Source organism: Metarhizium album (assembly GCF_000804445.1).
Source record: "Metarhizium album ARSEF 1941 chromosome Unknown scaffold_10, whole genome shotgun sequence".
In the NCBI taxonomy this organism is placed as follows: domain Eukaryota; kingdom Fungi; phylum Ascomycota; class Sordariomycetes; order Hypocreales; family Clavicipitaceae; genus Metarhizium; species Metarhizium album.
In genome coordinates this window covers 547,609-573,207 of record NW_024467584.1, presented here as the reverse complement: position 1 = coordinate 573,207, position 25,599 = coordinate 547,609, and the positions used below count along the sequence as shown (strand labels likewise).

Genomic DNA, 25,599 nt, shown 5'->3' with positions numbered 1-25,599 from the left:
AAACCCCCCCTTTTCAGTCCACATCCGATATGCTGATGCAGAACATGCTGGCACAAAAAGGACGCTCTCTAATTGCGTAGAAACAAGGCTCCCCTATATTCGGCGACAAGTTGCTCTTGACTCCCGGGCATCTAGGCCCATTTGGCTAACAATGCCATGACGATGACACCAAAGGTGACACATCCAAACGCTAACAATTGAATCTTCAGCGACGCGCGGCGCATGTGAGGGTTGAACATGAACTCATGGGCCAAGAGCTCGACCAGTCCCGTGTACATGAGGATCCCGGTGGAAATGGAGTCAAAGATGCCGTTGACGAGCTTCTGGATGGCCGCGTTGGTGGGTTTCGCGCCCACGCCGGCCGCAACACCCACGGGCGTAGAGAGGGCGAATCCCAGGGCCAGGACATACGGCAGCCACTGTTTGTCCTCGGGCCATTTGGCGACGGCAAGTCGGGATCCTAGACCAAGACCCTCAAACGTTTGATGGACGACGAGAACCACGAGCAGGATCCTCAACTCATCCGTCCCGGTGGTACCAAGTGCGAGTCCAATGAAGACACTGTGAAAAATGACACCGAATTCGAGAATGAAGATGGCCGTGAGCTGGCCGGTCAACGCGCCGTGCGAGGCCGTTTCTGTGCGACTGTGGCGACGCGCAAGATGAACCTCGCCGGCCGGGGGGTAGCTGACATCGTCGGGGCGTCCTGGGAATGTGGTCGAATCGGCGCCCCCGAGAGACCGTTGATTCTCCACGTCGGGCTCAGATTGGGCATTTCTGGCCCTTTGCGCCCTCGTTCTCTTGGTAGCCATGACCTCGTTGAGGTCGGAGCCAGAGTCGGAGCCAGTCGTTTGGCTGTGGGCGTCGTCGTCATCATTGTGGAAACGGGCCACCATGAGCTCGACGAAGAACATGACCATGATGGTCATGAGAGCAATGCACAGGGGCCAGGGGTAGGAGCCAAGCCATCTCTCCTGAACGCAGGCGTCCCCGAGCTGTTTGATTGCTGGATCCAAAAGATGCATCCAGGCGGTGGCAACGATGACGCCGGTACCGACGTACTTGCAAATGAAGAAGGTGAAGCTCGGAACGCGCACCTTGGTCTGACGAGCCATGAGGATGGGGGTGACTGCGCCGAAAAGGGATGCGACAAGAATGATGAATATGGAGGCGATGCGAAGACCGAGCATGCCAAGCTCGATGGGCTCGCCATCACAGCTGCTCGGCCCTGCCTCAGCCATGGTGATGGGCTGTTGTTGAGTGTACTTGGGGGTAAAAAGCCAGCCTTGATATTCCACCTTTGCCGTGGCCGCAGACTCGCGCGGTCTTTTCCTCTCCTCTTCTGCTCAATGACGCCACGCGCTTCACGGCAATCAAGTCCTCTCTTCGACTTGGACTTGGCCGACACGAATACTCCGGCACGACGAAACAACAAAGGATGACCACTTTCGATTCGGGCCTTGATGGAAATTTGTTCTGCAGAAAAGGGACCTGGGACACGGGAAGCCTTATAGCCTGTCTCCACGGCTCGTCGCTTGTCTGGACCGGCGCGGGCACTACTAGTGTCGGGCCCGGGCTTTAGCAGAGCTTATGATCAAAACACCTTGATGGACCAAAATTCAACCAGCACAGGTCCACCCGGCTTTAACAGGTGCGCCACACGCAAGGCTAGACGACGAGGTTGGCCAAAATCAAACTGGGTGTGATGGGCACAGTCGGCAGAATGATGCCGAACGCCCTTGTCGAATGCTCTCCTTGAGGCGGTTGGTCGGTCTGATGTCTGATACTCAGCTATCAAGGCAGTAAGAGGGCGTCGGACGGTAGCCGCTTATTCGCCCTAGGCTGCAGGATTCAGAAGCAAGATGCAAAGAGGGCCGGGTTCAGGGTCGTTTCTACCCCTGCTCTCTGCCTGAGCTTGCTGTTCTGTGCTGTTGGACAGACTGCGACGGCAATCAGGCCGAGACGGACACGAGGAAGACCACGGTGTCAAACGCCGCTCGGGAACCACTCAGCTGGGATGAACAGGGTTGAAGGCGTCTTCAACCGGCATCAGAGCCTGCGGGAAACGCCAAGGGGGAACGCGGCAGCAGGTTGGGGCTGCGGAAAAAAAAAGAAGGACAAGAGGTCAAGAGCCAAGACGCATGCAACGAACCCGTCCGCGGCTGCAAGCGTGCGTGGAGACTGGGGATGAGGGATGAGATGTGTCGGCACGCAGCTTGGAACATTGACAGGCCAGCGCTGAGCCGCATTCGGGCTGGCGGAATGATGAAGCAAGGCCAACCGACGTGAGATGGGCTGCAGAAGTATGCGTGTGTATGCGTGTATGTGTGTGTGTGTATGGGCGAGGCACGTACCGAGTCGTCGTGCACAACGTGACGCCGCCGAGAACCTTGATGGGTCGAGATCCCTTTTAGATTTTTATAAGCCCCCTTCCCTTCCCCCATGCACTCACATCCCTTTCCGAACCGCGCATCAACACCTCACCGCCAGGCCGCCGGCATATCAAAGCGAAGTCGTCCTCACCGACATCAAGCATGTATTTTTGCGGGCGTGGTTTTCTTGGCCGTCTTGGCTCATGCAACCTGCTGAATCGTCGTGACGTCTCCATCGACGCGCCGCCACCTCGAAATGAGCCACTACCGCCGACGGCGTGCAAGATGGTCGGTCCACTGGGTCAGCTGGCCGTTTCATCCATGCCTCGACTGCCGAGCTCTTTTTCAATTCGATTCATGATATACGTGCATGCATGCACACAAACATACATACACGAGGCACACGGTGGATCATCATCATCATCATCATCATCTACCTGCATCCCTGCCGGCCATTTGACGAGTTAGTCTCACGCCAGACGCGCGGTGCTCCCAGTCGCCCAGTCGCCGGCTCTGTGATTGGCTGCCCTGCCGACTTTGGCGTCGGAAGCGGAAAGGTCGCGCCATCCGGGTTCCGATCTCACGGCTCCGGACCCCGCCCGCGCCCGCGCTCCGTGTGTCACAGCCCTAGACAGACTTGCTCGCAGCCGTCGTGCCGCTATGGACAAGCCCGCTTGGCAGCCACCCTTCGGCAGTTGTGCCATGGATCTAACGTACTTGAATGTTGAATCCCATCTACGTGCGTATGTATCATGCTTGGCCTGTCGTACATTGTAGACGGGATCCCAGCCGCCTCTCCACCAGGAACGAACCATGAGCTGCAGCCATGATGCCGCAGCGCGTACCGAGGACACGGGTTTTTGTTTTGCCTCACGGTCGCCGCCCTCGGCAGAAAGTCAATGTCGACTCCTCCACGGAAGCGCCAGCAGCAGTAACACGACCTCCGGGCCGGCTTCTTCCAATAGCGTTAGCGTCAGTCGTGATCATCTAGTATCAGTTTCACATCTTCGAGTCAGCCACCCGTGAGGGGTTCGGTTCGCCTCCCCGCAGGCACCGCCTCCTCCGACAACGAGCCGGTGAAAGCTTGATGAAACACGTCCCGCGTCCCATTGGACTTGGTTGAAACTTGTCCGTTGGTCCGGCCCGGCATTGCTACGGCTCCTCATGCTCGGGTCCGGCCATCCGTCGTACGCCGCTGCCTGTCTGACTCGTTTCCGCTTTGGAACCAGACGCACGCGATGTGATCAACGTGCATCCATTCGTGGGTCAGCCCGCGGAGTATCTGCCTGTCACGAGTCACGACAAACTCTTTCTTGAGGCAGGCAGTCCCGGGCCACACGCACCGCTCACACACGTGTCGTTACGCACATGACGGCACCCTGAATTGTCGTCGACTCTGCACATGCCGCATGGTGAATGGCACCGCTGCCGACCTCGAGAGGGATCGCTCGCATCATTCCCGACAGGCAGAGTTCGCACAGCAGCACACACTTACTCGTGCACTCGTACACGACGCTCCATGGCGGCGCCGTCACGAGGAGAACTGAACCTCCATGCCCAACGTCCTGAAGGGCTTGTCCAGCCTCCTCAGGTCAATGCCGCTCCCCAGACTAAACAGCAGGCTCTTCACCCTGCCCTCCCACAAAATGCCAATCCTCATGTTCTGATCCAGCCTGGCCTTGAGAACCCCGGCATACTCGTCTCCCCTCTTGCGCTTGTCAGCAACGGCCGACAGCTCCGCCGGCGCCACAGGCACAGGTTCGGGCTCGTCCAGCCTCCATTCCAGCTTGGCCTCAAGACTCCTCTCCTTGTACGTCTCCCAGGGTCTGCGAGCCTCGACGCCCAGCCGGCGCAGCGGCTTCCTCCAGAGCTCCATGCCCACGGCCCACGCGCTCTCGTAGCTGAACACGTTGAACTCGAGGCGCGTCGCCAGACTGCAGTGCTTGCCTGCGACGACGGCATAGCTGGCGGCAACGTTGCCCATGAGCGGATTTATCGTCAGGGTGGCCGAGAGCGGGGTGCCCCTGTGCGCGGGAAGAGTGGCGAACCGAGTCCCGAGGCTGATGCCGCCCGACTTGTTGAGCGTGCCGTAGTATATCTCGCCGCCGGTGCTGAAGCGCCCGTATATGCGCTCCTTTTCGCCGCGGCTGGCGGCCTCTGCCGCGGGCGACGGGTGCGCGTCGCCGCCAAAGTTGTAGATGCCCCGCAGGCCGAGGAGCCCTCCGTCGGACGAGGCCAGGCCCTCGAGGGCGCATCTGCCGACGTCGTACTGCGCCAGGCCGAGGACGGTGCCCCCGTGGCGGAGGTGCTGCGCCGACACGGCGCTGAGCTGGAGCTGGAGCGCGGGCGAGAGTCTCCTGACCACGAGGGCTTCGAGCCGCGACTGCGGGAGGTACAGCCTGCCGTAGAGGAGGGAGGACTGGGGCCTGGCCGCGCCCGGCAGCGTCCGGACGGACGTCTCGTCCTCTGCGGAAAGCGGCGCCAGCGGGCGGTAGGCGCGTAGCAGGTCCGGGAGCGGGACGTCTTCCGACTGCGGCGTGAGGTGGACTCGCAGCGGAACCGACGAGAAGAGGTACGAGATGGAGCCGTCGACGACGCCGACCGAGCCGAGCTGGTACGAGGTTGCAAAGTTGGAGCTCGCGAGGGAGGAGAGCGTGAGCCGGAGACCTCGGGGGGTCTGGAAGTCTAGCAGCGCTGGGGACACAGGTCAGCGCAGTGTCGGGGCACAAGAGCATCACGGCGTGTTTTGAATCGAACAAGATCCAATCCGTGGAGAGGAGGAGGGGGGTTGGCCAACCATGGGATGTGGCATTGAGCGCGGCGTACGAGTTGTCGCGACGCCAGCCTGTCGCCTCGTAGAATGCGCTGTGGACATAGTCCATGAACTCGCGCATTTCAGCGCGGTTTGTACCAGTTGCATGCACCGTTGGAGGGTTGAATCTTTGAGACGTGAATCCATCGAGTATGAATGAGGTCTCAGGTCGGGTTGAAGGTCACGCAGCTGTGGGGCCGGCATGGCATGTGAGGATTATCCACCAATGGGGGCAACATGTCGGATTTTCAGCTGGACGCTCCACAAATTTAGCGTGGCTTGCGTCGGTTTAATCGCTTGCTGGCTTGCTGGCTTGCTAGGCGCCAAGAGTGTCGACAGCCTCTTCTTTGGTCGTACAGAATAGACAGAGATGCGCTGTGATGCTGCAATATATTGTGTGTAGTGTCAAGGCGGCGTGGCGTGGACTTGCTCGATATTCCCGTCTCGGAGTCTGATTTGTACGTTCAGCAGCCCCACCAATTGTGTGTCGCAATGCCGCTCCGAGTTGGCGCGTGGCTACCCTGGACATGGAAAGGGAACGTCTTGTACTCGTACAGATCAATAGTCGCGCGGTGTTGATACCAGAGAGACTTCCCGGTGGTTATCTAAATGTTACACTGCCGTACCTATTTGAGGTCCAAGGGGATTCCTTTACATTGCAGGCACACAAGATTCTTCAACAATTACATGCCATCAAGCCCCCAAGTAACCGTCAGACCTGGGACCGCATCTTCCCATACCCCAACATACCGACCAACAGCTCTCTTGACCCCTAACACGTACATGCTGTATACTCAGCTAACGGTAGCCGGAATGTGAGCTTCATGCATAGCAACTTGTGGCGAGCCCGTCATCAGCCGACGCCCGAGTCGTGCATGAAACAACGCTCCTCGCCCCCCTCTCTCCCCGCTGCCTACCTGCTACGCCTCTGCAACACGTCCTCAAACCAATCCAGCAACACATGGTTTTGCAATACACTTGCCCCGACGGAACAATGGTACGCGGCTCCATCGACGCTCTCGAAAACATGGTGTGTAGCCAGCTCGCCCAGCTTCTCGGCGAGGAGCCGGCTCTGTCCGGGAATCACATCATCCCGCTCCGCCTGTGCCACAAACACGGGCGTCCGTATCTTGGGAAGCACGCTCGCCAAGGTGTAGTCCTCGAGCTTCGTCATCCACTCAAACGGTGTCTCGACGTTAAACGACCACAGGCCCTGCTGGACTCCCCAGACGGCGGCCGTCGTGGCAGCCGGATCGGCCAGCCGCTGCTCAACAAGGCGATTGAAGAGCGTCGCGTCGCCAGCCTTGAATATCGCCCTCATTCTTTCGGGAAACTTGTCCAGATTGGCCGCGCCGTAGTCGTACACGCCGTCGACGGCCAGCACGGCAGCGAGCCGGTGGTCAAACGCGGCCGCCCGGGGCGCGAGATATCCGCCCATTGAGTAGCCCAGCAGGCCGATGGCGCGGGGGTCGACCTCGGGCCGCGTGAGCAGGTGGTCGATGACGGGCGTGACGACTTTTTCCCAGTCGGGGATGAAGCCGAGGTTCTGCTCGCGGCGGACGCTCGGCTGGCCCGGTCCTTCGTAGGTCATGACGTTGATTCCTCGCTCGAGGGCCGCCTGCCCGATGACGTGGTACATTTCCTCCTGAGCGCCGTCGTACCCGTTGCCCAGGATCAAGGTTGGACGGGGGCCCGGCATGCCGCAGCCGTAGAAGATGGCCGGGATGGTGAAGCTGTCGTTGCTGGCGCCGAGCGAGATGCGCCGCCCCGGCGTGGGGAGCAGGGCAATCGCGGAGTTGAATGCCGCCAGGTGCTTCTCCCAGAGGCTGTCGATGCGCGGGTCGCTCCCGTTGCCGTGTAGGAAGAAGTCGGCGGAGCGGTAGTACGTTGCTGCCTTGAAGAAGTGCTGGCGCGCCGAGATTGGCTTCTTTCTGGCGTCCATGGCCCGGGCCGTCTTGTCGACGCGCGTGGCGAGGCCGTTGAATGCGCCGTAGAAGCTTTCCACGTCTTTGGGTTGAATCTTTTGCGCGGCGACGAGGACTTCTCCCAGGTCGGCGCCTTGGTACGGTGCCAAGGACATGACGCGCAGGATCTCGTAGTGGAAGTCGGGGTCGGCGCTGAGCTGCATCGTGCTGTTTGACGTCAGGTTTGCCCTTTTCGCATTTGAATGGGATCTCGTCGCGGCCCGCAGCGCCGTAGCCTATGTCTCGAGGTATGTCTCGAGGTCAGCCAAGCCATGCAAATGCCGTGGGCTGGAGAACATGTGCTTCAGTATCGTGGAATGCTTACGCAGGTGAGGAGAAGTGAAGCATGAGATGGCTTCATGTTGCTGTAGCCCAGCAGATATGCAGTAAAAACACTAGGAAGAGAATCGGGCGTTGATATGAATTGCGAGACACTCTTGAGACGTCTCGTGAGAATCGCTGATGATGGCCACCACCATCTGCACGCAATCATTGCGGCTTATATACTTGATTGAATCCATAACAATGAGATTCTGCTTTCATGCTGCCTAGTAAAATGGTCCCGGTCGTTATCGTCCTGTCGACGCCATCTCGATGACTATTGTGCTGATGCCCGATCGGTAACAGCTATTCCCAGCAATCTCCGGACAGGAGAGATTAACTACCGTCTGTCGTTCTCGTTCATCGCCACGTCCCTCCAATAACGCAGTGTTCCGGGGCGCCGTCGCTTGGTGGTCAGAACGCCACCTCTTTCGTCATTGCACACCGGAGCCGTCTCGGCAACGTCGTTTAGTCTCCGTACCTACATAATCAATCGACCGCCGTCGGGCTTGCTGTTGCCTTGAGAAAAGTCTTGTGGTGGGAGCAGCACCTTCAGCGCCACGTTGATTCCATTCCCGGTGCTTGGATATAGTAATCACGGACATCTTTTACCAGGCGGCTCAGGCTTCCTCCCCAGGCATCGCCTCGACGTTTCTTTGATGTGCCCAGGACACCATGATTCTGTCTGGTACTCGGGATTATAGACAACTCCAATCCCCAGGCCCTCATTACATCTTCCTCCGAAGACCGGCCTTGAGGCAATGGTGGTGACGCTCAGCTGGCTAGCCACCGAGGTCATGCCCACGCGAAGCATTGTTCGAGATAGCCGGTTCTAGAACTAATTTCTGCCCGAAACGATGTATCTGCGCGTTGAAGAAGAAATAGTTGGCTGGAGACCCTGATGCCTCGCCACAGCGGACACAACGTACAGTAGTGTATTATGATTATGCCATGGATACGCTGGTCAAAGTTGATGACGAGCTGGTTCCCGTGGACCCTGCGCCGCAGTCATATGGCTCCAGGTGAGTCGCGATTGGAGAGGCTGATGGCTGCCACGGAAAGCTGCCAATGGCGGATAGATAGAGCGTCATAGTCCCTGAGGGCCATCGTTGATTGACAAGACTTCTGCGGCCGCCGCCAAGGAATAGACGCTGGCTCTCTCCTCTTCCAATTTCTTCGCTGGTCCTTTCTTAGCCCATACTGATGAGGGGCTCTTGATTGCAATTCTGGCCAGCTGCGTTTTCGGCAATGCCTTCTTTGACCCATATGATAGGAATGAGAGACGTGAGCGCCTCCAAGGCCTCCCGGTCTCCATCAATGGCAGGATTTACTCGTCACCAGCAGACAATTCAGACAACCCAACGTTGCCTCGGGTGCGAACGACACAATCCAACACGTCGGTCCATGACTGTAATCGGTCTGGCGGAAATTCGTCAAGTCATGGATACCCACGAGGCACACCCGATCCGGCCGGGGGCACTGTCCAGCGCGACAAGGACGGCAAACTGAATGGCGTGCTCAGAGGTGCCGTCTTTCGGATAGTCTGGCCCTCTGTAGCGCGGGCAGCGAGCATGAAAGAGAAGGAGGACGCCATTCAGTCTCCCCTGAAGGCCTTCAATGCCATGGGATATACGGGTATCGACTTGGCCATGGACGACACCATCTGGGAACCACTGGTGGCGTTGAGGAACGATACAAACGGACTGCAAGGCATGCGAATAGCCGCATACTGGCTCACGAAACCGACTGATTCACCGGACAAGCTCCCTGCGCAGGTCGACGCTGCCGCAGAGTTGGCGAGGCAACACAGCGCAGAAACCACGACAGACTGTCGAGTCGGCGGCGTCAAGGTCATCACCATCACGGATGGCATCATGGACACGTGCGCCGCGTCCCAGACAGAGCCGCACTACAATGGCGAGAACGCAGACTCATTGTGGCCAGGACACCTCCGCCATCACGTCGTCGCCCGAGTCCACGCCACGGGATTTCAAGTTGCCCTCCCACGCTGCCGACGGCGAAGCGCCCTTGGCACGGGCATCCCATGCACCTACCACTCCCCGTGAGCCGCTGCCTAATCTACTTGTTGCTACTACGAGGCGCTTATCGAGAGCCCGATCTCACGACTGTCACAAATCCCCAATTTGCACTCAGAGTGTCAGGCAGTTGCTGGTGCCACGAACGGGTCCGCGTACTCGAGCTCTTCGGAAAGGTGGACAGGGAGCCTGATGGCAAGGCTGAAGGCGGATTCTGCGGTGTGTGATATGAATTTGATGCCAGAACGTGGTGAAGGGCGTTGCGACGGAGACGTGGCTTGAGGGGAAGCGTGTGTACAAGGCCACTTGAGCTCGACAGGGGGGGTGACAAGTGTGGTCTCTTGACAAGTGTGGTCTCTGGAAGCGATGGCATTGTAGATGTTTTAAATCAACAAGAGAAATTGCCAATCAGAGCGTCTTGCTCATGGTGTTAAGGTAGTCAAATGTCCGTCGCGCCGCCTCGTGCGGAGGGAAGCGTCGAGTTGTGTGGGTGTTGGAGGCGTCTCCGGAAAAACCATTTCCCCACCTCGAAAATTAGAACCACAGCAACACCACCCGCTGCTCAGGTCCGTCACGCCATCAACAACCTGCTCGTTGCGAGCCTCCAACGACACCGAACCATTCTTCTCATACACGACAAGCCAACATGACTGGTCGTGGTGGTGGCGGCGGTCGCCGAGTTCTACTTCCTCCCATGTACGTCCAGTCTTGTCGGCGCTGGTCAACAAGCGCAACTGCCCCGCCTCCGCATGGCGATGCTTTGCAAAGTTGAGAATGCTGACTTTGCGCAGTAATATGATCTTCAAGCTTCTTCAATCCGTGAGTTGCGATCTAGTCTACTTTTTCCACGTTGAATCAAGCCTTGCGACTCGAGGGTGTTGGGCGAATGGACCACGGCGTAATGGCTGTCTGGGAACAAGCGCGACGTCGAGTTCCGAGACGAGTGTCAACAGAGACAGCGGTCAGACGCGTTGCGGTCATGTTGCCCCTGTCCTGCCGCTGACCATGTTCGGGAGCTGCGAGCCTTCAAGCACCATGCCTCGGTTCCCGACCTAGGATAGCCCGGGCCCTTTGCCATCTCTCCTGCAGCAGGACATTACGGCGTATTAGCCAGCCAGCGCGTGCAAGGATGGAATGCTAACTGCTGACAGAATGCTGTGGTCAGCGTTTGGCTGTACGAGCAGCTTTCGATCCGTATCGAGGGCAAGATTCGAGTGCGTCTGCCCATCTGGTTACCCTCCACTCTTCGTCGCGCAAACTGACCTTTGTAGGGATTCGACGAATTCATGAACCTTGTCATTGACGACGCCGTGGAGGTTGCTCAAGTCACGAAAAACAACGACAAGGAGACGAGAAGACCACTAGGTATGGAGCTGCGACGCCTGCAGATACTGCTCGGCCAGCTAATATACGCTAGGTCAAATCCTGCTCAAGGGAGACAACGTATCACTGATTCAGAGCTTGTCACACTAAAGGCCCGAATTTGCGATGGCATATGAAAACGCTTGGCGCGCAAGTTGGGAAGGAGCAAAACGAGACACGTGTCACAGATCAAAAAGCGCACGAGATGGACACTAGAAGTGCGGAATCAGAGTTGGCTGGTGGTGGGAGTGCATGGCGCTGATTGTTATTCTTGAGCAGGAACTCCTTGGTCGTTATTCGAGGCGCAATTTACCAGCATTTTGGGCCCCTGGCGAGACTTTGCTAGACTCGGTGTGGGCTGTGTGAGACCTTGGCTGTGAAGACTGCATGTTGGATTTTGCGACTGACGGGGGATCTCGGGGCAGATGCTTCTGGTACGGTTTGCAATGGCTCAAGAGACACTAAGTTGGGCTGCAGGCGTCCAGACATCGAAGTGCCCAACTTCTCGTGGACGATGGAGACGTTGGGAACCGGCGCAAACTTGTAGCAGGCGTGCTGTGTGTTTTGTTTCACCAACCATGGCCTTGCGCTTGTCATGTACTCGGTAGCTGTGAATGCTAAAGGGAACCCAACCCGCCTTCAGCTCGTCGCGACGAGTATTACCGTTCGGACCATCGAGGCAGTACCAGCAACTCCACTCGGGCTAGGCGGCACGCTCATCTATACCTTCACATTTTACATCCACCAACATGGTCGCGGCTGGTGTTTAAAAGACGGCGTAGTCAAGTAATATCGACAGAAGAAATACACTGCTTGAAATGTCTCGATGATATTATCGCATTTCTCGTACGCAGCCGAGACGAGGTGGTCTATTTCTTTTCTTAGGGCTGTAGTTGGATAAACGTCACTGACGCCAATAGAAAAGCCTCGATTTGTTAGATAACGCGCACACAACTTTGCCAGCCGATTCATGGCACAGACAGCCTCGTCCGGGCCGTAGTCTTGGAGGATAACGTAGAATATGCTGTCCTTTTTTCCAGATCCTACAGTCGACTTATCCATCCGACCACACATCACTTCGGAATTCCGCACCACGAGCCAGCCGTCATTGAGATCCATGTCGGGACACTGACCTGGCCTGGCTACAAAGCTTTTGCATTTGGCATCAAGATTGACCATTACTGGCGACTGCTTGCTGGGCCGCATTAGGACGCTGAATATCTGTTTTCCTGTCCACAATAACTTAGGCACGATGATTGCTGGTGGTGGAAGATCCAGTCGAGTCTGTACATCCAGCATATGCGTACAGGTGGTCGTAAAAGCCTTGCGGTCAAAGAATCGGTCCTTTGAACTCAGTAGGTACGCGGCGGTAATGAAATCCTGAGTAGCGGCAATAATGAGGCTCGCCGCTTTTTGGAGCAATAAGGTTATGCTTCACGCCCATAAGACACATAGCCTCTGTGCGCGCTTCTTCAGTTTGCGGGACATGTAAATTCATCTCGTCGCCGTCAAAATCGGCGTTGTATGGGCTGCAGAGACACTCGTTAAGCCGGAACGTCCGCCAGGGCCGAACCTTGACGAAATGACTCATGATGCTTCATTTGTGAAGTGATGGCTGACGGTTGAATAGAATGATGTCGGCGTCTTCAATATGGCGCTCCACGACATCCCCCATGCATAAATTGTCGGCGACTAGCTCGGTATCAGCAAATTTGAGGGATATCTTGTAGCCTCCATCTCGCATTTTCAGAACATACTGGGCTCCAGGCCAGACGTCGGGACCATTTCTAATGCACCTCCTCAGTTTCTCAATATTCTGCCGCTGTGCTCTTTCTGGGTATGTCAGGTTTTTGGCAACTAGTTCTGGCACCGCAACTTCCTCAATACTAAGATTTGGATCTGGCGAGATGACAGTTCGGCCGGAAAAGTCAACACGTTTGCCAGACAGGTTCCCGCGGAACCGTCCTTGCTTACCCTTTAATCGTTGGCATATTCCCCGCACGGATTTTCCAAACCCGGGCTGTTGGAGGCCGGGTATCTCACTATTAACATATATAGCGACTTGGGTTTGCAAATATTCCCACTGCTCCATAATAGTCTGGATTGGCGAACCCTTTTGCAATGATGACCGAATCATTGCACTGACCCATACGATATCGGCCAACTTGGTCGTTAGGTCGTCCTCGTTGCTAGCATTATCTTGGCTGATGGATGGCCTTATGCAAACGGGAGGAGCTGGGAGATACTGCCAGATAAACATCTGGGGCTTTATCCCGAGCAGCTCACAATCGACAGGCCTTATACGTTGGAACAGACCAAGCACTCTTAGTGGGTTGAGATCCTCCATAGCTTTATTTAAGTGTTTATCAAGGTCTGGGTTGTCGTTCCGAGCTGTGAAAAATGACTCGTCAAACTCAATCTTGGCTGCCGGTGGGACCTTTTTAGCAGAAGTGGACTTCTTGTAGGAAGAAAACTTATCGTGCGTAAGTTTGAGCACGCCAGTCTTTCTAATTTGTCCGTTGAAAGAAGCACAATGAGGACAGATCTTGGCCTTGCGGCACTGCTCGTTTATCGTCTTGCAAATCTTGCTTCGGCCGAGATTATCGAGATGGGGGCGTCGCAGTTCTTTGAGGAAAGTTTGCCCTTCATGATCCGAAAGTAGCACGCGGCTGCAGGTCTGGAAGGCATCGGTTAGAAGTGTCTGGTGAAATGTTCAGTGCGAAGGGCGTACTTTGCATATGTTCTGCAGCATAGTCACAGTGAAACGCAAGTATCCGACGTTAAATGCTGGTAGCGGAAGTTTAACGCAACCAAAATGCCCATTGCAATGCTGTAAAGTTTCATGGCATGTAGCGCATCTGCCCAACTTGTTTGAAGTGCCCTATGGCATTTCTCGCGTTAGCAGCATTCTGGTTGCCACGGGAATTTTGCAATATTCTTACCAGCCGGGTATCGAGCGGACCATGAGCGTATGGAGAGCGACTATTCTCAATATCGTAAAGCAGCCTATCGGATATTTCAACCACGGCCTGATTCGTGAGGTCTTGGTTAGATCTTTTCCCAACAACAATCAAGAGTTAGTACAAACAAAGAAGTACAATTGCTGTAAGCCGAATTTGATGCTTTTGAAGCGCTTGGGAACCTTATCAACAAGCTGCTGCTTGACCGGGAGGTCAGTTGAACATGACATGATGAAAAAGTGCTGCTTAAGAGGAAGCGCCCCAGAAATAAATATTCGCCTTGACAAATCCCAAGTCCTCACGAAGGATAGGCTCGCTAACAGGACGTTGACTATTGAGGTAAACGAAGGAGAAGCATTTAGGCAGAAACGTCATGGTAAGCTTTGCTGCGTCTTTTTCGTTGATGCTGAGATAGTAGAAAATATTCCCTTTCCAACTTGGCCGACAAAACCTGTTGTTTCGCGTGCACGAACCAGCTCACACCTGCTCACACCAGCTCACACCAGCTCACACCAGCTCACACCAGCTCAGGTTGGGCACGAGTTTCAACGGCCATTGGTTGGAGCTCCTGTACCAGGTCCAAGATGAGTCATGACATACGTAGCAGGTAGTTACCTGTTTGGCAATAAGTCAGCCACTAACTCTTTATAACTTATAGTCCTTCCTAGAGACCTTCTAATGCACAGCTTCTAATTGGCCACAACCTGATTTTAATACCTAAGTGGCACCTTGACACGATCAAAGGGTTATAGGAAGGTGCAATGACCGAAGAGCGCGAGGCGCTTCACCTGCCAGCAGGCAGTCATTGCGGGATGGGTGAAAAACCAACGGGCAAGCAAATCAATAGAGGAACGAGCTGCCCCATCAGCCTTGGGGAGGAGCACGATGGGATATCGGTTTGTTGGCCAGAATCACATTCCTAACGGTCCCTCGAGCAGGCCACTCCCTGGCGGGAATCCGAGGATCAACCAAACTCCGTCAACGAACATTGGAGCCATCAGTGTATCGACGGCGGAAAGCGACTCGGCATTGTTGATTTTCTGTGGACAAATTTACCTACTATTTGTCAGATGTAGTTGGTAGAAGTTACAGAATGTGGCTAGTTGTAGAAAAGGTGGTGCTTATCGGCAAAAACTGACCGTGCCCTGAGCAATTAATCCTGACGCGATGTGTCCCTAAAAATTCGCAGTTGGATAGCTTGAGTGCAAACCAAATACGGGCAATAATCGACTGAGCAGAAGGAACTTGTGCGATCCTTAACTTGATGATCAACGGCATGTGGGTCGAAGCCGTGATTACGGGAACTGGAGTCAAAGATTCGACCCGAAGTTTTCAGCCCTACCTCATCGACTAGTTCGGTGACGAGAAGTTGACAAGTGGGTGGAGGGTCGGCAAAAGGCGTGCCGAGGCCCTTGGTGGCGCCGCCACACCAGACTCGTATTCCGCTCGCGGCGTCGTGATGTTGCCCATCAACTTCTGTGTTCTCGACCTCGGAACAATGCTTACGGAGTACGCTAATCCTGATTTGTGGGCACATCCGCTCAGCCACACAACCAGGCACCCGGTTCTCCTATCCAACGTTCCTGTAGGTCCCAACTCCCTTCACTTTTCGGGCTTCTCATTCACATCTACAGCGTTGTTGACCATGATTTCCGTCAGACTTTTGCCAATTCTAGCATTGACTTGCACCACCTGTGCCTCCACTTACCATGGCTACACCAGCGAGTATAGCTTCGATGCCAATCTGTCTCACCAGCCTGACTGGATGGCGCGCGTCTCCGACGCCGTCAAGATAACCACCCTGAGCATCCCCGGCACCCACGACACCATGACATATTCCATCAGGAGCAGGGAGCTGCAGTGCCAGAACTGGAATCTGACGGTGCAGATGGAGGCCGGCCTGCGCTACTTTGACATTCGCGCCAGGGTCAAGGAGAACCGCCTGCACATTTACCACGGGAAGGAAGACACGGGCTACTCATTCAAGCAGGTCCTGCTGCAGATGTTCGAATTTCTCGACAAACATCCGTCGGAAATGATTGTCATGCGCCTCAAGGAAGAAGGAGGTCCCGTCGGCCGCAACTCATATTCTTTCGAACGTGCCTTCAACTACGCACGCCTCCACGACAAAGCCACCAGTCAAGGCGCCGAAAAACACTTCGCCTTGTACACCGACGACAAGAGCAGCAGCAAACCTATCCCCAACCTCGGCCAATTGCGTTGCAAAATCTTTCTTCTCCAGGATTTCAAATGCGCAAAGGGGAAGACGTACGGGCTGACCTGGGACGGGCCGCAAATGGTGCTCGAGGACAAATTTGCTATCCACGGCGAACGTCGACTGGCCATCAAGTGGACTGCTGTCGCACTAGCGTTGCAGAGAGCCAACCAGGATCCCTTGGATGATGAGCGCCTTTACGTGACGCATAATTCGGCTGCCATTGGAGTGTTGCCGATCCAGGCGGCTGCTGGCGTCTTGGACAAGGTGCAGGTCGGGATGAATCAGAGGACTGGCAAATGGCTGGACGCAAATGTGAACGACGAGCGTTCGAGGAGGACTGGTATCGTGGTGTTTGATTTTCCGGGGAAAAAGCCGATCGAAAGCGTGCTGGCGTGGAATAAGCATGTTGAAGCGAAGCCGCATTGTTGAGGATACTTGTTGATTTTTTTGGCCTTGAGATTATGTGTGTTTGATTGATGATATACCCCTTTGACGTTATAGGTTCACCGGAGAGGCTTGAATTTCCGGGCATATATAGACATACTGTTTTGAAGACTTCTACATAATGTATTGCAATTTAGTTTGCCCGTACGAGCGAGCACATGTCCGTATGCTTTTAGCCTTACTTTTGGGACGCGCGGGTTGGCGGCGCTGGTGAGCAAGATAATGACGCAGCGTTGCACTTATGAGCGATTAGCCTGCGGCTTCAGCACTTGACCAATGTCAAATGTCACCAGACTGTGTGTGAGTGATTTGTCCCGGAAGTTGCATGAAATATGAAAGTTGCAAGGATCGGCCCCTCAGTAAGTACCTGGATAGAGCTTGATGCCGACGCTTTCTCAACTCAATTGCACCCTTCATCCCTTCATATCAATAGAGCTATTTGTGCAGTCCTTATCTTGTTGGTCGTCATGCCCAGCTACGCCCCGTGAATTGCAGCAACGGCTGGCTATTGGACCCGCCGCATTCGGGGACAGGAAATGCGACAAGCAGCGCATCCGCCGAGGGTGTGCCGACGCGCACTGTCAAGCGTTGGTCACGCCAGCACCATGGTGTTCGCAACGGCAACCTCGGGTCTAGATCAAATCATGCAAAAATAGATCACCTCCTATCGAGATTTTTACCTTGGTGTGACCAAGGGGCACTGAGGCGATAACGTGCCTTGTTTCGCGTCATATCTCGATGCTTGGAGGAACCTGTTTCTGCCGGAGCGGCAGTAACGAGTCACCGAAAGAGTTTATGTGGAGGAGCCATGGACAAAAAAGTTGTGTTCAACATATCGGCATCTGAGGTTCGAGCTGCAGAATCGTTCGTCATGTTTGACGACCATTCTGGCACAAGCAAAGAGTCAAGCGCGTTGAACATGGCAGAAGGAGATGCACATAGCGGCATGGAGAATTGGCGGAACTTGTCAGGAAACCACATGATCATGCCAGCAGAAACAGGCACTGCTCAACGTAATTTGCATTTGATGACAGGTACTATGTAGCATAGGACCAGAACATTGGATAGGTCGGCACAGAACTTCATGAAAAAGAGCCGATCAAAAGTCTCGTACATGTCCCGGTAGAAGTCGATACAGCGAGTTCGTAGTCTAAACTTTTACGGCTGGTTCCTCAGTGGCAGTTGTTAGCATTGCAGGCGAAACCAGGGTAAGCCAACGACGAGAGAGAGACCGTTGTGCGCTGAAATCAGAAACAGGCGAAACCAATTGCCCTTAGGAAGAAATCCACATTACAAGTTCGGTACGGCGAGTGAATCCATTCATCAGAGGAGCTAGAAAGTGCGCGAAACGAGGAAACACGAGGCAAACTTACCATTTCATATCGCTAACCATTCAGACGGGATCACGAAAGACACAACGCCGAGTCAGGGTGCTGGGGGCACGATGTGGTCCTGACCTTGCAATCTGGAGAAAAAGTGGGAAAAAAGAAGTGGTTGTGGAGTGCCCACTTTGAAGCTCTTCAACCTTGGATCTGCATGATCACGTGTGTGCGGGCATGCTTACTCTCACGTGAGATCGAGGACACCATCGTGAGCACTGAGCAGTGAGCACAATCTTTGACGGCAAGCCATGCTTTTTATCGGTTTATTCTCGAGATATAAATCCAGTCTTTTAAATTAACTCGTATACTTTGTGGAGTTTCAGTCCGGAATGCTGCATACGTCCCTCGGGATTGATTCAAGTTGGTGCTTTCCGTGACAACCATGTTCACAACTTCGCAGGCTTGCGCCGTCATTCACAGCCTTCCAGAATGAGCGTCTCCGGATGTGTGGCTCCTGGCATGCATGGCCAGGAACTGTCTCTCAACTCTTCTGAGTAGTGTTGAAACATAAACCAAGCAAAAGGAATATCGACCTTCTTTAATTCAGCGTTTTTCGAGCTTGTGCTGATGAAGGGTAGGAAGTGACTTGTCTCGATACAGAGTCTGGACCAACATCTGCGAGCCAACCTCACTCATGTGCGTCTTCACAAACAATTGCACATTCACGTTGCGTCTTCACGTTGTTGCGGGCGAAAATTATCTTGTCAATCTCTGGAAGGGAAAATTTTCTCTTACTCGGCGCATGCGTACGGCGCGGCCATCGAAGCACACGATTTCGCCAGGTTGAGCAAAACTACCTAGGCAGCTAAGTATGGAATAGGCAGTTTGGACAACCCTACGCGCGACCATGCGACCGGCGCTGAATTTTTTGGGGATTGGAACTACGGTGCCACAATGGGCCAGATGGCCGAAAACAACATGTCTAGTTGGAGCTGATTCACCACGGCGCAAAAGAGTTGAAATATCAACGGACGACCACGACCAAGTTTTAGCATGGCAATACCCTATGTTATACATCACACCCACAGCCAGCCATTCAAAGACCGGCGGGCATCCTACAGTCTCTACGCTCCCCGAGCCTTTGGTCAATCCAAAAGACTATTCGAACAGTATGACAAGGTTCCCGCTCACGTATATTTACGCAAGTTCCAAAATACCTGTGCATTGGCCATGGCCACAAGGCGTCTTCGCTAAAATATCCTTAATCTACATTTTTTTTTAAATAGTAGCCGCCACTGCTGCCTATCCAGGCACGGCTCGAGTGAAGCTTGGGTTGGCTTGACCTAGGCTGCTTTAAACTTCCGCCAGCTGCTGCAGATGATTAACAAGCTTATTTCGAGGCCTGTCAAGACCCACGTCTCGCCGAGCCAACTTCGAAACTACTGTGTGTCGTGTCTGTCTGTCTGGGATTTTCATGGTTGGCTGTACTCTTCTCAAAAGGAAGATGCTCGGGATGCTCTTGGTGATATGGTCTGCTTCGCGAAGCCATAGGTCAGCATCTGTGTCTCGGCATGACTGTTACTTTACACTGATGCCGCTTTAGTTTACTCTCGTCCCTGAGGCGACGACCCAGTTTTGAATACACTGCTAGCTGCATGGAAATTGCATGGATATCGGCGTCGTGGCGCGACATAGGCTTTTGCCTAGCTGCAGGGACCATTGTCACCATGACAGCCAAGGTGAAATTTGCCCGTTACCAAATATAGATTGGTTGGTATAAGTATCCTTCTGGTCCTCCTGTGTGCGTGTGAATTTGTGCGTGTGAGTGTGCAGAGGAGACTGAGGTTTTGTTGGCTCACTGCACCACAAAATCCCTCCTAGAGTTATCTGAGTCCCCGTTTTACATTCAAATCCCACACTTCTCTGCGCTAATCACCCCTTCCCGCTGCTGAGGGAGGATCGAGCAAAATGTTTTGGCCAAGAGCCGCTTTGTCACTGCTGATAGCGGCCTTCTGCGCAGTTACCACTGCCAACGTGGTTCCCGGCGCATTTATCTTTGAGTTTGAAGACGACCAGGCATGTTGACCAACACCTTGACTCAGTCATTACAAACTTACAAGTCAAGTCTGACACATGGGACAATTAGGATGCAGCTCAGGTGATGGACTCTGTCCGCAAAAAAGGCGACGTCAGAATGGATCTGGATTTCGAGCTCTTCAGAGGCGTATCAGTCCAGTTGCATGACCTCAACAATGCCAATAACACTGTGGAGGAATTGGCTGCTCTGCCTGGTATCAAAAGACACTGGCCCATTACCTTGAACCACGTCCCCGATGCCCAGATTCACTGGACGGGGAGCTCGGACGGAGGGAACTATCTTCAGGCTCGCGACGGCTCAATGGCGACGGGCAATTTTTCGCCTCACGTAATGACGCAAATCGACAGGCTGCACGCCAAAGGATACACCGGCAAGGGTGTCCATATTGCCGTCATTGACACTGGAGTAAGTTTTGCTGTCGTTATCAGGAGCGGTTGGTTCCTCAACGCACTCTTTTCTATCCCTTGCCTGGGACGATATCTTGGGCGTTGCTCTTTGTACCCTGCCAACTAAATATACTCCAGATTGACTACAAGCACCCTAGCTTGGGCGGATGTTTTGGAAAAAGATGTTTGGTCACAACAGGGTTCGACTTTGTTGGCGACAACTACGACGGAACGAACACAAAGGCCCCGGACAACGATCCCATGGACTGCCAAGGGCACGGCTCTCACGTTGCTGGCATCATTGCTGCGACCGATAAGCGATTCGGTTTCACGGGCGGTGCGCCGGGAGCAACTCTGGGCGCCTATCGTATCTTTGGCTGCTCCGGCTCCGTCTCGTCTGACGTGATCATTGCAGCAATCAACCGAGCTTACCAGGACAAGGCCGACATCGTCACGCTGTCCATTGGAGGCGCGAGCGGTTGGAAGCAAAACGCGTGGGCCGTCGCGGCCAGCCGCATCGTAGACAAGGGTGTCATTGTCACCATGTCTGCGGGCAACGCAGGCTCGATGGGCATCTTCTACGCAGGCACGGGCTCCTCGGGCTCAGGCGTGGCCTCGGTTGCCTCGTACAACAATGTACGCACGCCTACGTTGGTGCACCACGGCAAGGTCACCGTGGGCGGCAACAAGCCTCGAGAGTTTCGCTATGTTCCCGGGAACCCCAACAAGCTCCACACGATGTCTGTCTGGGTCGACACCACGAACACATCGGTGGCCGCGGACTTGTGTTCCCCTCTCCCTGCCGGCACGCCTGACTTGAGCAGGTACGTGGTCCTAATTCGCCGAGGCACGTGTGCCTTCAGTGACAAGATCCTCAACGCCGCCGCCAAGGGAGCCCGGCACGTCATGTTCTACAACTCGGTCGACTCCCATCCCACGTATCTGAATCTCAAGAAGGCGGTCCCCGGAAGCATCCAGGGGATCGGTTTCGTCGACAAGAAGACGGGCGAGGCCTGGGTCGAACAGCTCGAGGCAGGCAACAAGGTCACGCTGGCCTTTGGCCCCCGGCCAGACACAAAGTTCACCGTCGCCAACGTCGACAATCCCACGTCCGGCGGCGCCGTCAGCAACTTTTCCACCTGGGGCCCGACGTGGACCATGGACGTCAAACCGCAGTTTGGCGCCCCCGGGAGCAACATCCTCTCCACCTACCCCCGGGCAAAGGGCAATTACGCCGTGCTCAGCGGCACGTCCATGGCCTGCCCGCTGACGGCCGCCATCTACGCCCTCCTCGCCGAGGTCCGCGGCACCAAGGACCCCGTGCTGCTCCAGAATCTGCTGTCGGCCAGCGCCAAGCCGCAGGTGTTCAACGACGGCGACGGCTTCCACGACAGGCTCGCGCCGGTTGCCCAGCAGGGCGCGGGCCTGGTCCAAGCCCACGCGGCGGCCTTTGCCACGACGCTCCTGGAGCCCGCGAGCCTCTCCTTCAACGAGACCGCGTACTTTGACGGCAGGCGGAACTTTACCCTCACCAACCACGGCGACAGCACGGTCACCTACAACATCTCCTACGTGGCCGCCCTGACGGCCGTCACTCTTCAGCAAGACGCCAGGTCCGTCGGCCGCTTCCCCGGCGAGCTCCGCAGCGCCTCGGCAGACCTGCGCTTCAGCCAGAGCAGGCTCGCCCTCGGCAGGGGCGAAAAGGCCACCATCGACGTCCTCGCCACGCACCCCGACCACCTGGACGCGTCCCGCCTCCCCCTGTGGTCCGGGTACGTGCGCGTCAACGGCACGGACGGCACGTCCCTGTCGCTGCCGTACCAGGGCCTCGCCGGCTCGCTCCGCGGGCACCGCGTCATCGGCCCCGGCGCGGCCAGCATAGCCCGCGGCGGCGACCAGGGGCTGCGGCCCGTGCCCGCCCACGCCGGCTTCAGGATCCCCCGCCGCGGGCCGGGCGACCCGGCCAGGTACACCATCACCGCCGCCGCCGCCGGCGTCCTTCCGGCCATCGTCTTCGAGCCCCTCCTCGGCAGCCGCCTCGTGCAGCTGCACGTCGCGCCCGTCTCGGCCAACGGGACCACCGCCCGGCCAGTCGGCCAGGTGAAGGGGTCTCCCGCCGAGTACGTCCCCCGCGGGAGGCAGTCGCGCCCCTGGGACGGCCAGCTCGACAACGCAACCTACGTGCCCGCCGGGGAATACAGGATCCTGGTCAGGATGCTGAGGCTGTACGGCGACGAAAACGACCCCAAGCACTGGGACGAGAGTGCCACGCAGCCGTTTGCCATCAGGTACGCCTAGGTGGATGGACGTGCGCATCTGCCACGGCCCATGCCCCGTCCTCTCGTACCCTCATGAGTTGTCGGCAGTCGACCGACTCCACGGCCGCTGCCGGCGCTCACCCCCTCACGACCGAAACAAGGAAAAGAAAAGAAAAGCCCGTGGCCCGGATGCCCGGCACCATGCCGACTGACGCGACGGCACCGTGGCCCGTCGAGGGCCGTTTTGCTTCGAAATTTGAATCAAGATTTAAAAATCTAATCTAGACTGAGGTTCACAGTCACAACCAACGCTGTCCCAAAGGGTATATTATATGACTAATGCTGACCAACGCTCCGCCAAAGCAACAAACGCTAATAACCATCACACACACACAGACACAAAGAATGGCAAGGGCCTACGTCGACCGCCCAGACTCGCTATGTCTCCTCGACCCCGGCGCAGAGACCGCCCTCAGAGCGTCCAGCTCCTCCAGGTCATCGTACTCGATGGGCGGCTCCGCAGGGTAGCCCGGCGGGCTGGGCGGCACATCCTGGTAGACGGGGGGCGCCTCGTTGTCCCACGAGACGCCGAGCCCCGGGTACTCGGTGAGGTTGACGGCAAAGTGCATGCGCAGGATCCTGCCGGTGCCCGTCTGGGTGGCGAGATGCGTCTTGCCCTCGGGCGCAAACTCCTTGGAAACAATCAGCTCGATGTGCAGGGCGTGGGAGACGTCGGTGCCGTCGTGGGCGCGGAGGTCGCAGGCGTAGCGGGGCTCCTTGCCGTGCGCGCGCAGCTGGTTGACGGTGTAGTCGAACTCGAGGTCGACGGTACCGTCGTTGCCCGAGTAGTCCGACTTCCAGCCATCGTGGAGCTGCTTCTCGCCGAGGAGGCGGGTTTCGGTGCGGACCAGGCCGGCCCTGCCGGGGTCGCTGGGGTCGTCGGCGGAAGAGGCGGGGGCGTGCCTGTCGCAGGGGCTGGCGGTGGTCTTGATGGTCTCCTCCAGCTTCCAGGTGACTTTCTTCAGCTTCCACAGGTCGACCGTCTTGACCTTTTCGTTGTGCGTCATGAGGCCGTCGAGCTTGAGGGTGACCGAGTTGGAGCCCGAGGGGTGGATGACGGCCGTGTAGTGCGCCGAGGCCTTGATGTTTGTCGGGGGAAAGACGCGCACCGAGTGGTGAGGGTACAGCGGCTCCGGCAGCGAGCGCTTGACGCGCAGGGTGCGCTCGAACCGGACGGGCAGGCGGGACGCGGACGTCGACGACGCCGCCGAGGCCGAGGCTGCCGGCGCGGGTGACGGTGCGCGGACGGCCACGGCCTCGGCCTTGAACTGGTACGAGAAGGAGACGAGGGGCGAGTCCATGGACGCGGGCAGGCTGCCGTCGAGCAGGGTCGAAAAGGGGAACTGGTGCCTGCCCCTGCGGAGCGAGGTGGGATGGGCCAGGAACTGCCAACTCCGGAGGTCCGTCACCTTTGTGTGGCAGTCGGGACAGTGGCTCTGGAAGGGCTTCTTCTGGGTGGCGTGGATGCTGAGGCTGGCGGTGAAGCTGTCCACCTCGACGGCGTCCTCGTTGACGTCGATGTACAGGAGGCCCGAGACGAGGGCGCCGGTGCTCTCGGCAGGCGAGCCGTAAAACACAATGGGCGGGCTCTCGATGCTCCAGTCCATGGCGACGGGGGCGTGCGGCGAGGAGGAGGAGGGGGAGGAGGAGGACGAGGGCGCGTTCGAGGAGCGGCCAAAGTGCAGCGACAGGCGGTGCTTCTTCATGGCGTCTGCCAGGTCGGGCATCTTGACCGAGTGCGACGCACACGCATGGTCCTCGGAGTCGGAGGCGTAGGGGCTCGCGCTGAAGGAGTTGTTGCGCGAGTTGTTGCGCGATGTGGTTCGGGACCGCGAGATGGCCGACTTTTTGATGTGCGAAATGTTGCCGGACGAAGTGCGCAGGAAGTTGGCAACGAGGTGGGGCATCCTGGGCGGCGTGGGTATATCTCGGGGACTGGGAATAGATGGAGATGGAGAAAATAATATAACTGGAAGGTGTCAAGCCTGGTCCGAGGCGGTAGGCAGGTAGGTGTTTGCTAACAAAATAACAGCAGTCGAGTTGGGGAGGAGGCTGCTTAGTTTCCCGGTGACGGCGGACTTGGTCCTCCGTCCGAGTGAATGTCGAGTTGGACCGGCAACACGTCGTCGGGGGAAAATGGAGTGATGCGTTGAATGGCTTGCCTTGTTTCCTTTCCCCTCCCTTGTTGCTTTTTATTTCTCTCTCTCTCTCTTTTTAAGGGAGAAGAGACAGATCCGACGCAACCAGCCGTCGCGATGCCCAGCTCCAAGTCGGGCCAAAGTGCCACCCGTTGACCCCCTCCTGCGTACGCAGCCAGGGCGCCGGCGAGGAGACTGCCTAATGGGAGGGAACACAAGGAATCAAAAACGTCATGCAAAGCCTGGTGGTGTTTGTCTTTTTTTTTTTTTTTTTTTTCCCTTCCCTCTCTCCCCTTCTTCGCCGGCAATGGCACCGCAGGCGGGTGTCTCGTCGGTGCCAAAGGGTGACCGGCAGCAGAGCAGCAGAGCTTTTTCGGCAGGCAAATGCCGACGTGCTGGGCGGAGGCTGATTTGGGGCCGATTGCGCAGGCGGCTCGTCAATGGTCAATGGTCAATGGAACCCTCTGCCCCTTCCTGACGTATGCGGACACACGGACGGCAGCGGTCGACGGCAGGGGGAGCGAGGGATGTGTGGTCCGGTGATTGGCTGATTTGACGGATTGCCTCGAAGTGGCGCTGGCTTCAGATGGTTCTGCAGCGGTACCGGGCACCCGACGCGAGCAGTGTGAGGCCGATGTAACGTGGGCCTTGCAGTGGCCTGTCTTTTTGGTTCCCCTCGTCGTTGTATCGTCAACGAGGCAGGTTTATCTTGTTATTTTTTATTTTTGGTTTTGGTTTTGGTTTGCTCCGTTTTCCAGGCCAGCGTTGATGCTGAGGATGGGGATGAGTGGGTGAAGCGGTGTCGCTGTGCTGTGCTGCGCTGTGCTGCGCTGTGCTGCGCTGTGCTG

General features: G+C 56.3%; 9 protein-coding genes across 9 annotated transcripts; 4 read left to right on the top strand and 5 right to left on the bottom strand.

Annotated features, from left to right (window-relative positions):
• Positions 1 to 131: 131 nt before the first annotated feature.
• On the bottom strand, positions 132 to 1,241 carry MAM_04606 (membrane zinc transporter; the record flags this gene model as incomplete). Its single annotated transcript, XM_040823404.1, has 1 exon — positions 132 to 1,241. One exon carries the CDS (start codon positions 1,239 to 1,241, stop codon positions 132 to 134), a length of 1,110 nt encoding a protein of 369 aa, XP_040678657.1.
• A 2,662-nt stretch (positions 1,242 to 3,903) lies between these two features.
• MAM_04605 (uncharacterized protein) lies at positions 3,904 to 5,266 on the bottom strand (the record flags this gene model as incomplete). Its single annotated transcript, XM_040823403.1, has 2 exons — positions 3,904 to 5,066; positions 5,170 to 5,266. The coding sequence occupies 2 exons, from the start codon at positions 5,264 to 5,266 to the stop codon at positions 3,904 to 3,906; spliced, it is 1,260 nt and encodes a 419-aa protein (XP_040678656.1).
• An 831-nt stretch (positions 5,267 to 6,097) lies between these two features.
• MAM_04604 (2,6-dihydropseudooxynicotine hydrolase) lies at positions 6,098 to 7,312 on the bottom strand (the record flags this gene model as incomplete). The annotated part of the gene is made up of 1 exon (XM_040823402.1): positions 6,098 to 7,312. One exon carries the CDS (start codon positions 7,310 to 7,312, stop codon positions 6,098 to 6,100), a length of 1,215 nt encoding a protein of 404 aa, XP_040678655.1.
• Positions 7,313 to 8,420: 1,108 nt separating this feature from the next.
• On the top strand, positions 8,421 to 9,535 carry MAM_04603 (amidohydrolase family protein; the record flags this gene model as incomplete). Its single annotated transcript, XM_040823401.1, has 2 exons — positions 8,421 to 8,491; positions 8,743 to 9,535. 2 exons carry the CDS (start codon positions 8,421 to 8,423, stop codon positions 9,533 to 9,535), a joined length of 864 nt encoding a protein of 287 aa, XP_040678654.1.
• Positions 9,536 to 10,151: 616 nt separating this feature from the next.
• On the top strand, positions 10,152 to 10,978 carry MAM_04602 (LSM domain-containing protein; the record flags this gene model as incomplete). Its single annotated transcript, XM_040823400.1, has 5 exons — positions 10,152 to 10,201; positions 10,297 to 10,324; positions 10,657 to 10,719; positions 10,777 to 10,870; positions 10,923 to 10,978. 5 exons carry the CDS (start codon positions 10,152 to 10,154, stop codon positions 10,976 to 10,978), a joined length of 291 nt encoding a protein of 96 aa, XP_040678653.1.
• Positions 10,979 to 12,464: 1,486 nt separating this feature from the next.
• Positions 12,465 to 14,057, bottom strand: MAM_04601 (RNA polymerase Rpb1; the record flags this gene model as incomplete). Its single annotated transcript, XM_040823399.1, has 4 exons — positions 12,465 to 13,544; positions 13,599 to 13,748; positions 13,810 to 13,896; positions 13,956 to 14,057. 4 exons carry the CDS (start codon positions 14,055 to 14,057, stop codon positions 12,465 to 12,467), a joined length of 1,419 nt encoding a protein of 472 aa, XP_040678652.1.
• A 1,229-nt stretch (positions 14,058 to 15,286) lies between these two features.
• Positions 15,287 to 16,474, top strand: MAM_04600 (Phosphatidylinositol-specific phospholipase; the record flags this gene model as incomplete). The annotated part of the gene is made up of 1 exon (XM_040823398.1): positions 15,287 to 16,474. The coding sequence occupies one exon, from the start codon at positions 15,287 to 15,289 to the stop codon at positions 16,472 to 16,474; it is 1,188 nt and encodes a 395-aa protein (XP_040678651.1).
• Positions 16,475 to 20,005: 3,531 nt separating this feature from the next.
• MAM_04599 (subtilisin-like protease) lies at positions 20,006 to 22,593 on the top strand (the record flags this gene model as incomplete). The annotated part of the gene is made up of 2 exons (XM_040823397.1): positions 20,006 to 20,314; positions 20,434 to 22,593. The coding sequence occupies 2 exons, from the start codon at positions 20,006 to 20,008 to the stop codon at positions 22,591 to 22,593; spliced, it is 2,469 nt and encodes an 822-aa protein (XP_040678650.1).
• A 376-nt stretch (positions 22,594 to 22,969) lies between these two features.
• MAM_04598 (arrestin (or S-antigen)) lies at positions 22,970 to 24,520 on the bottom strand (the record flags this gene model as incomplete). The annotated part of the gene is made up of 1 exon (XM_040823396.1): positions 22,970 to 24,520. The coding sequence occupies one exon, from the start codon at positions 24,518 to 24,520 to the stop codon at positions 22,970 to 22,972; it is 1,551 nt and encodes a 516-aa protein (XP_040678649.1).
• Between the last annotated feature and the right edge of the window lie 1,079 nt (positions 24,521 to 25,599).